Raw genomic sequence first — 11,265 nt, forward strand, 5'->3', positions numbered from 1 at the left:
ATACAATTGTGGTTCATGCTGGCCAATCCCTTTAAAAACTGATACTACTCTATTCTGCCTGATGAATCCTGTGAACTCTGATCCTTTTAAGTTAATGTACCCATCCGGTGTTTTATTCGCCACTTTTTAGTCCCCTTGCGTTGTTGGAGGATGCGCTAAATTTGTGCAGCAGAGGCACACACCTCTCATACATTTCCCACTTCCTCCAGCTGGCCATGCGGTATTCTAAAATCTACAGGAGTTTCCCCGCTGCCGTTTATTTGCTCCAGTTTTCTGGCGACAAATCAAGATAAATGTGGCGGACCTGCTACAATGCCCCTTCCAAGCCTCCTAAGTCATATAGATTTTGCTGCAAATATGTCATGACAAAATCTACAACTTATTTATACCACGACGGTGGCGTAAATCACATCATAAATGTCCCCTTGGATCTATAAACATGAGAAATAAAACGAACAAAAAAAAAAAAAGCGCCAAACTCATTTGTACATCAAGAAACTGGACAATTTTATTAAGTAAACTAATCACTTAAATTAAAAAAGTGCATAGAAAAAAAAAAGCAAACATGTTTAAAACTCCTCTCTTTAGTTTTTACAACTATATACACTTTACATTCAGACCTGACAGTTTCTGTTTTGATAGCAGACAGTTGTACATTTATTTTTTTCCTTCAGTTCTGTCCAAACGGACACTTTTTTTTTTTAATCCTTTTATATATTTTTTAAATAACACTGATAAAACTACGACAGTTTCCTTTTTCTTTCGTTTTTTTCATAACAAAAAAAAAAAAAAAAAAAGGAATAAAAACCAAAAATATTCTGGAAGAGCAGCAGGAAAAGGGATGGCGAGGGTTACACAGGATGGCGGTTGTAGAATACAAGTCAGCGGAAATAGTATATTGACTGTTACACCTGCTATACAGGCCAGTATAAAGCCACAGATATCTAAAGTCAAAGATCACAAGAACGCCAGTTTGTAAATGAGGGGCTGATGCCCCGCAAGCTCTAAAGACCTAATATCTAGCGGAAAAATAAAACCTTATTGTACAAGTCCTAATTAGACGCAAAATCTCCACAGTTTCCAGGGCACTCTGCGGCCTGAATAAACCTTTCCCTTGCTTGCTGCGGGAAGCCCGGGAGATTCAGAAATTCTGCATGGTTTATAAACGGAAACCGGTTCTGTACTGGTGAACACAAACGCTGTAGACACAGTTACGATGCACAATAGTGGCGGATTTCATGATGGCCGCCTGAATGGTTACACTGAAAAAGATGCTGGAAGCTTCAGATTTGGAGTATTATGGTGGGTGCACTTACTGTCCTGTGATATCTAGCCTGTTCACACTAGTCGAGGTGGTGCTGGTAATGCTCTTACTGTTTAACTATCAGACCCTTGTCCACCTTAAACATGAGTTGTTGGGACTGAAATCAGTCCAGCTCCAAATACTACCTTAAATATGGATTGTGGCAAGAAACCTATTACATTAGTCTTGATAACATTAATAGCTCGATTTAGTCTGGGCTCCCTTTTAGAGAAAAGATGCCATGTTGTATGATCACAGCCTTTTACATGAGCTGATAACTGGAACAATTAAAGATTAACATTTGCTCCCACCCGTAAAGGTGCCCACAGTAGCACACTGCCCTGTGTAAATGGCGATGTGCTGGCAGCAAATGGGGCAGTGTTACTATTAAAAATTCACTCATCTTTTTGGCGCATTGTGCCCCAAAAATACTGGCATGCATGCCTTACACACTTTTCTAAGCATTTTGCACCTTGTCTGGCAAGGGCCATTTCTTTGTGGAACATGGCCTAAATGTAAACACTTTGGGCGCATTGCTGGAGTGAAACTACTTTTTAGCGTACAAAAGTTTTTTGGCACACAAATGGAATTCTTGTGAAAATCTGGTGCAGGATTTACGATACTCCAAATTTAAAAACATCCACTTGCCAGAATAGTAAATTTGTCAAATTTTAAGACTGTGATTCTTATTTTTAGTGCAAAGTACGACAACACTAGTAAATCTATCTCACCAAGGCCTCTTGCACACGGCCGTTGTGCTCCAGTGGCTGTGTTGCGGGCCGCATACGACCGTTCCGCTTTATGGATGCGGACCCATTCACTTGAATGGGTCGGCAAATCCGGAGATGCGATGCGGAACGGAACCCCACAGAAGCAGGTTCCGATCCGTGCTTCCCTTCAGCAAAATTTTTTTACTTCTTCTATCTTTTTGCGGAACGGACGGATCATGGACACATTCAAATTGTGGTCCCCAATAAACGGAACAGAACCACAACGGCCGTGTGCAAGAGGCCTAAATCTGTACATGGATAAACAATCGTAGTAGTGATCCTTCATCCCCATACAGAGGGGATGACTGCTGCTTGTAAATGCATTTCAGGTGCACGTGAACGATTGGGAACAATAGTTTGTGCCTGATCCCTGTCCTGTTCATCAGCCTTGAGATGTAGCAGAAATCTAACCACTTAACTGGCAACAAACGTCTTAAGTGTCTGTATTCAGGTTTATTATTATTTTTTTTATGGACTGATAAAATATACTCTATATAGTGAATCGCAGTCTTTTAGCATAATGTCCTTTTTATGTCTAACATTCTTGGGGTGGGGCTTACTACATACAAATAATGCAGTAACCTGCCCCTCGTGGTGACGGCAGACAGAACTGTATCATTTGGCCCCTTCGGGACCCAGACAATTCTAGTTTCTCTCTCCCCCCCTCATGATATCCCGGCCTGGCATCCTGCGGAGAGCAGGAGCGCACAGTCATTGGTTGCTATGACGCCGTGCGCTTCATGCCGCCGCTGCACTACAGTAATACACTCGTATGAACTATACAAGCGTATTACTGTAGTGCAGCAGCGGCATGAAGCGCACGGCGTCATTGGTTACTTTGACGCTGTGCTCTCAGCAGGATGCCAGGCCGGGATACCACAGACCGCTCACAGCCGTGTGCATTCAGCCTTAGTTGTAGCTTTGCAACAGCCGGAGGGACATGAGTTTGACATTGTGTCTTAGGGCTTATGCGCACAACCGTTTTGCAGATTCACAAATCACTGATACCAGCCATCTGCATTCCGCATTTTGTGGAAGGTAACGGCTGGCCCCTAATAGAACAGTCCCATCTTTGTTGGTAAAGAGGACAATAATAGGACATATTTTATTATTTTTGCGGAACGGATATTTGATATGGCATGCACACGGAGTTCCTGAAGTGAATGGTTCCGCATACAGGCTTCAGGGGGGGAAAAAAAAATAAAAACACGATAAAATACATTGTGTATGAGCCCTTCTCTGATCGCTTATTACATAGACTGCAATAGCATACTACTGATATGTGTGGGATTTTGACAATCTCCCTATTCAGGCAGAGCTTAAAGGAAACGTTCGCCTATTAGGCTTAGTGGCCAGCGCGAAAACTGCAGGTTTTTGTTTAAATATACATCTTGACATGGAAAATTAAAAGTAATACCAAAAATTCTTAAAAAATATGTCACATAAAAATATGATTTAAACTATAGGTCATTTTCTGATGACACATTAACAGGCAGCGGGGGCTCTGATCTGTAGACCTGCCTCTAACCCCTAAAATGCAGAGGTCGCTATTGATCACATAATCTGAGGGGTTAAATGCCCAGGGTCAGAGCATTTCACAGACCGTATCCTCTGCATATAGATACAGATATGGATACAGAAGCTGCTCACGCACTTTGGACATTAAGTGCAACTGTAGACTCCAGTTAGATTGCTACTATGACACCTGGATCTGTGGCCCTTACCTAAATTTTCCTGACAACTCGTAAACATTCTAACTTATTATAGCTACATTGTTATCAGTTTATCAAGATTTTAGCCTTAGATGAGTGTATATGAGCTTTCAGGAGTTGAGAGATAAGTTCTTCACATCGAGCCGTCAGACCAGCTCTGACAGATTCAATGTGAAAACAGAAAGCGACGGTCTGCAGATACACTAAGGCTACTTTCACACTTGCGGCAGAGGATTCCAGCAGGCAGTTTCATTGCCGGACACAAACTGATGGCATTTGTCAGACGAATCCGTATGACAAATGCATTAAAATACCGTATCCGTCTCTCCGGTGTCATCTGGAAAAACAGATCCGGTATTAATTTTTGAGAAAATACTGCGGTATTTTCTCCGTCCCAAATTCCGGAACACTTGCCGGATCCGGCATTATTTTACATTGAAAGGCATTAATGCCGGATCCGGCCCTAAGTGTTATGGAAAAACGGATCCGGTTTTGCAGTCTGCACATACGCAGACCTTTAAAAATTTGAAAAAGATAAATACCGGATCAGTTTTTCCGCATGACAACCGGAGAGACGGATCCGGTATTGCAATACATTTGTTAGACTGATCTGCATCCGAATCAGTCTACAAATGGTATCCGTTTGCATACAGATTGCAGGATCCGGCACGCAGTTCCGGCGACAGAACTGCCTGCCGGAATCCAGCGACGCTAGTGTGAAAGTACCCTGAGCTGGAAGGGCTGGGTATTTATCATGCAAGTGATAGGACTCATTTTATGACATCCCTACACCGCCCCTCTCCTCTTTTTATTTAGTTTTTACATTGGTGCATTCCAAGAGCCATTATTTTATGCAGTGACTGAATAAGGACTTGTATTTGTGTGGGCTGAGTTGTAGTATTTAACAGCATTATTTCGATACATACAATTAGTAGCAATTTTTTTTTTTTTGGGGTGGGAATGTAATTCCACCATTGTTTTTTGCGCTGTTTGCCATGTGGTAGAAGCAACAACTTTATTTTACAGATTGACATGAATACAGAGATGTCAAATAAAAAGGAATTTTTATAAAGCCACATTCCAAAAGCCCCCTTTTATTTATCCGCTTGTCTTTTGAGGGATGAGTTTAAAAATTTGTTTTGGTACCACTTTGGGGTACATATAAATTCATAATATTAAAGAATTGATTTTTAGGACTTAAAAAAAAATAAAAATACAAGGTCCTGATGGCCGGACATTTACACCATCCTAGCATCTGGATCATTGGGATATGCCATGACTTTCTGACACCTGTTGATGCACCCAATGAAGGGTGCAAAAGTGTCAGATTAAGTGAATGGGAGCAACGCTGCAGTAACCAGGCGTGACCACTATGCCGTGACCAGAGCCGTGTAGTTTCAGACTGCTGTTGATCTGACCTAAGGATATGTCATCAATCAGTCCCAGGAAAATGGAGACAAAGGTTATACCGAAAATGACATTATGCTAAAACGTGGAGGATTCACTTCAAGGTTACAAAACCTGTGCACAGATCTGCAGTCCAGCCATATGAGGCATTACTATCCTACAACACTGTTCCGATCTTAGTTAAGTTAAACTGCGATATCTACTTCACGCTTCTTTAGAAGTCTTCTGCAGTTACATGCCATAAAGCAATATCATGTGAGGATTCTTCAGATTGTTAGCTTGCCACCACTGCCAGAGTGATAATCTCTAACATACTTAATGGATCACCCCATGTTTAAGGTGGTAAAGGGCTCACAATGATGATACTTAAAGCATACCTAACCTTTCAACAAACTTTGCATTAATCAATAGTACAGTGTGTGTGTACATGAATAATAACACTATATTAGTTTTCCCGTTTTTGCCGAATGTCTAGTTTGCAATTCTCCCAGAGATGGTGGGTGGTGACTGGTTGCCATGCACACACAGAAAGTAGAGAATAATCTGCTTCCTAACCTTCTCATACTCACTCAGAAGCAGCTCCAGGATCATGGGAGGACATTACAGAGAAGTACAATCCCAATTGCCTCAGGATACAAGATTTTCAACATACCATAGTCTTTTCTGACCCATCGCAAGATGAAACTAGACTCAACATACAATGTCTCAGACTCAGATGCAACCACTCAAGGCCACTTCTCTGGGAAAATAGCTGGATTAGTTGCTAGTTAACAGCTATCCTTGACTGTTATATATAAGGACTTTTATCTGTCTTAGACTACATGCCGCCCATGTGCGTTCTGCAATTTGCCCAATACAAAATGCCTATTCTTGTCCGCAAAACAGATAAAAACAGGACATATTCTATATTTTTTTTTTTTTGCAGGGTCATAGAACGGAGTAAAGGATGCGGGCTGCACACGGAGTGCTGTCCGCAGCTTTTGCGGCCCGATACAAGTGAATAGGCATTTTTTGCAGCTCGGACGCAGACGCAAACAGGTGTGTGCATGAAAGCTAAGTTATCTGCTTATTTTTCTTAAATCTTTATTTTCTTTTATCTTGGATGACATTTTGGAGCTTTGGTACCAATTACTCAAGTTACAACAGTTTCAACATACAACAGACATTCTTGAACCAAATAACATTGTAAATTGAGGGACCACTGTGTTGACCTGTGTGGTTGTGAATAAAGCACATGTGCTGAAATATAAGCTTCCTATTTAGCTGTGCAGTCTGTGTGTCTGTCCCATTCAGTTACTGCTCACTTATCCCCTTTCCCTATCCATAGAGCTGTAACGTGTAACATGATCCTTTTGTGGAGCTGATCCGTCCTGGACAGGTTTACGAATTTTTTTTCAAGTAAAAAACAATTAGCAAGGCTAAACTGCTGATAATGAGTACTAGACATTTCTCACTGATAAGACATATTACAAAGTTTCTTATGGTCAATTATACTATTAATTTATGCAAAGTTGTGTGAAAAGTTAGTGACTAAGTAAAATGATGTCCCCTCTGAAGAAAAACGCTTGTAGACCTTTCAGCTACTACCATAGGCTGTTCTATCAGACGACACTAGCCAGAGCATTAAAGGGGTTATCAGACACCAGAAAAAGTACTCCACTGCACCTGAGAAGCCAGAGAAAGGGGATGGCTTAGATAAAGTATTAAAAGTATTTATCACCTAGCCACAGAATAGGTGAAACTAGTGCAGGGAGTCCAAATGCTGGTTCCAATCTTGAGAATAAGGGGTCTCCCTGAGCAGTAGTGGACGTTAGTCAACTACTTTATCCATTTCTATGGGATGGACTCAGCACCGTCAATCCCTAGCAGTGGATCAGCATGTGCACTACTGCTCCATTTAGAGAGGGGATCCCTCATTATCTATATCAAAAAGGAGGTCCCCAGTGGTCAGAACCCCTGCAAATATCCGATATTCAACATCTATCACGTGGATAGGTAATAAATATTTCTCATTAAATCAACGGAAGGGGAGAAAGCTCCTGGTCACCTTCGTCTGTGTCAGACCATCAGGGACCAAAATCAGGATATTCTTACAGTTTTAAAATTGGCATACATTAGTAAGTTTCCTTATTTGACATTTGCAAATCAATGAAGACTTTACCAAGCGTTGGACGACCCTTTATCTTGCACCAGGGAGTGTGTGGTGCACAGAAACCTTGTCAGCTGAGCTCTGGCAGGCTCCATGAAATGCAGCAAAAGTACAAACAATCGCCCGACTTCCCAAGGGAGATGCATGGTAAGAGAGGGGACGTAGTCAGCTCTACAAATATTACAAAAGAATGTCTACCTGAGAGTTAGGTAAGGATGTAAACCCTCAGCCCAGTCTTCGTAAAATGATGGAATCTCACCTCAACAACTTCACGCTGAAAGCTTATGACGGACCGGTTAATATTCACTTTAAAATAATAAATAGTTCCTACAATTTACAGAATTGTTATGTGTTCTGCAGTCTCACGGTAAAGATAAAATGCGCCTCTTCAGTTATATGAAGGAGTTAATGCAACCCTAACAAGGCCAATAATGATTAACGTCTAAATATCATCAAAAAGGTTACCTCTTCAGCAGCCTACAAGAAAATAAATTTCACAGATAACAAAAACAAAATTATCAAAAAAATAAATTTGAATACACCAATTTCAGTAAAGACTTCCCATCCCCCTTCTTTAAGTGCTTCCTTAGCAATTAATAAGTGCTTCCAATAGAAAAATATAGAGTATTTACATTTTGTAAAAAACAATTGTTTTTCTTTTTCTTTTTTTTTTTTTAAATACTACGAAAAAATAAAGAGAAGATGTAAACGGAAGGCGGGAGCTGAGCGATGACATTGTGGAGGAGAGTGGCGAGAGTGCTTTGTCTCATTCTCTGCCATGGTTTAACTTTTAAGGGGGTGCTTTGAAATGTGTTGGTTGCCGAGGAGCTCTGAAGTCCTGCGTAGTGTCAGGAGCTCCCCCGACAGTAAACATAACCTGTTCCTCGCTCCTTTAGAAAGAGTACACTACATTGTATTGCATGATTTCACAATCATCTTAAATATAAAATAAATAGATTTTTTTTTTTTTCCTGCAATTCGGGCAATCCAAACCATTCTCCTAAGTCTTACCATGATTCATAATCTTCAGCATAATTTAATTTGGCAAGAATCCGATCTTAAAAGGTCATTAGGGGGTGCGGCAGGATATCGCCGCTTGTCCCTAAGATATCATCCCTTTAAAACATCATGGTTGATCTATGCTAGAAAATAAAAAAAATAATAAAATAAAAAAAACTTCTGGTGGCTTCAGTTTCTGGGCCCCCAACATTATCTTTCTTTAGGATAAGATCCTGGAGCTGATACTTCCAGAAGTCAGTGCTATCTAATGCCCCTAAGATATTGCAGCTCCTGAGTGTCATTACACAAAACTACAATCTCTGAATCCGCCCCCCCCAACCCACATGACCCTGAACCTCTTAAGAGGCCTCAATGCAGAAGAGTCTACGTGCAGAGCCTTCTACTTTTGCCTCCTTTAGTCAGTGCTGTATTAGCCCCTTCCTTTCACGATCAGAAGGAACGTACCTCCATGAAGGACGAGAGGTATGCAGGATTCTGGCTCTCTAAGGATAGTCAAAACGAATGTCTATATCATGTCAGTCCTCTAGGACTACAAACCGGAAGCGGTCTTACAAGACTCGGACGTCTTTCTGCAGCGCTCTAGTTGGCTCCCTACGCGAAGGTGCCCACAAATCGTCGTCTTCTGTTCTTCAACCTACAGCAGACCTCATGTGCGGTGGTCTTCTATACCCTAGCGTTAGGGTAGATAAGAAGGCGTCGCTTGCCCTTTCGGAGCACATGGAAAATTAAATTACAATTCTGATTACCAACAGTGCCATGCAAAGTTGGACACATGTACAAAAATAAATTAAAAATATAAAACTACTAGATCACTGCCATGTGACAGCGAAGCCGTACACAGATACACTCATGCTTGTAATACGCTGTAAGTCGTCACGGTTAGGGGTTGGTCCTTGTTATACATTACAGCATGTTTCCTATGGATATACTTAGGTTATTCAGTCGTGCGATGTATTCTTGGCCACGCAGCAGTGAAGTGAAGCCTGCTGTTTTCAGAAGGTGAAGAAAAGGTTTCCACTGAGCCGTGGCTGCATGCTTCCTGCATACTGGGAGCGACCTCCATCCCAGCCTGTTCTTGGAAAGTTTGAAAAACCTCGATTAGTTGAGAAACTTGCGGCATTTTTTGGTCCCGCAGTTGCACGCTAACTTGTTGCTAGCATCCTCGATGGGGAACTTGTAGTCATAGGTGAGCTCCTCTCCGCGGTAAATTTTACGCATTGCAAATATGACAATGTGTTTTTGCCCGTCAATCGGGATGACACGGGAGTAACAGTTGGGCTCACAAGAGTGGTTGATGAAGCGAGCAGCATTGCCATGCATAGTGGCATCCACCACCTCAGAATCATCTATACGGAACATATAGCAGCCGATCCCCTACAGGAGATAAACACAGAAATACATTAATGGCTAATAAACAAATTTGTATAAATAGCAGATTGGTGGGGTCCAAAAATCGGCACCACTGATCCGCTGTTTTCAGTAGCTGCTGGCTATTGGACTCAACGTTCTGATATTGATGACCTTTTCTAACACTGACAAATGTAGGGTTATGCACATGGGAAGGAATAATGCAAGTCACCAGTACATACTAAATAGTAACACTGACATGGAAAAGGATTTTTAGTGAACAGCAAACTAAGCTGCAGAAACCAGTGTCAGGCAGCTGCTGCCAAGGCCAATAAGATAATGGGTTGCATCAAAAGGGGCATAGATGCCCGTGATGAGAACATAGTCCTACCACTTTACACATCACTCGTCAGACCACACATGGAGTACTGTGTACAGTTCTGGGCTCCTGTGAACAAGACAGACATAGCAGAGCTGGAGAGGGTTCAGAGGAGGGCAACTAAAGTAATAACTGGAATGGGGCAACTACAGTACCCTGAGAGATTATCAAAATTAGGGTTATTCACTTTAGAAAAAAGACGACTGAGAGGAGATCTAATTACTATGTATAAATATATCAGGGGTCAGTACAGAGATCACTCCCATCATCTATTTATCCCCAGGACTGTGACGAGGGGACATCCTCTGCGTCTGGAGGAAAGAAGGTTTGTACACAAACATAGAAGAGGATTCTTTACGGTAAGAGCAGTGAGACTATGGAACTCTCTGCCTGAGGAGGTGGTGATGGTGAGTACAATAAAGGAATTCAGGAGGGGCCTGGATGCATTTCTGGAGCGTAATAATATTACAGGCTATAGCTACTAGAGAGGGGTAGTTGATCCGGGGAGTTATTCTGATTGCCTGATTGGAGTCAGGAAGGAATTTTTTCCCCTAAAGTGAGGAAAATTGGCTTCTATCTCACAGTTTCTTTTTTGCCTTCCTCTGGATCAACTTGCAGGATAACAGGCAGAACTAGATGGACAGAGGGCTTTTTTCGGCCTTATGTACTATGTAATAACTAGAAAGTAAAAAAAACAAAAAAAAAAAAAAACTTTACGGTTCTTTGCATACTGTGTTCTGCAGGGAGGATTTCACATTGGAAACCTCAACGTATAAAATTTAACAGATGCCACCAAGTGGCATTAGTCATCCATATTTTTTTTTATCAGATATTTCTGTATTGACTGCAATCTGTGGTACAATTCCATGCAGCATACTAAAAATAGCAAGGATGGTTTCACACAACATTTTCCCCATTTTTTGTTTAACTTTTAATGTTTTTTGCTCATTTTTCTTTATGCAGTGGCTTTGCCATAGGTTTTGAAATATACTGGATAATCATCCTTTGCTGCATGGGTGACTAAAAAAGCTTTAAAGGCACCAGTGTTTTTTTTACCTTTGGACAGTCCCTTTAATTTTCTGTCCAATCCTCAACAAAAGTCCTAAAAAGCAGATCTTTGAGGGTTCAACACCACCGCCGACTTCCTGTTTCAAGCAACTGCTCGAAACTACAGTGGA

At 41.4% G+C, this 11,265-nt stretch overlaps 1 protein-coding gene across 1 annotated transcript in view; it reads right to left on the bottom strand.

The window, feature by feature from the left end:
- Nucleotides 1-6,070: 6,070 nt before the first annotated feature.
- KMT2A (lysine methyltransferase 2A) overlaps nucleotides 6,071-11,265 on the bottom strand; it is an 87,457-nt gene continuing 82,262 nt past the window's right edge. Inside the window, exon 29 of the mRNA XM_044291275.1 lies at nucleotides 6,071-9,735. Coding sequence (XP_044147210.1) covers nucleotides 9,460-9,735 — 276 coding nt within the window. The 3' untranslated portion in view covers nucleotides 6,071-9,459. The remainder of the gene's footprint in view (nucleotides 9,736-11,265) is intronic.

Source organism: Bufo gargarizans, chromosome 4 (genome assembly GCF_014858855.1).
Source record: "Bufo gargarizans isolate SCDJY-AF-19 chromosome 4, ASM1485885v1, whole genome shotgun sequence".
Classification (NCBI taxonomy): domain Eukaryota; kingdom Metazoa; phylum Chordata; class Amphibia; order Anura; family Bufonidae; genus Bufo; species Bufo gargarizans.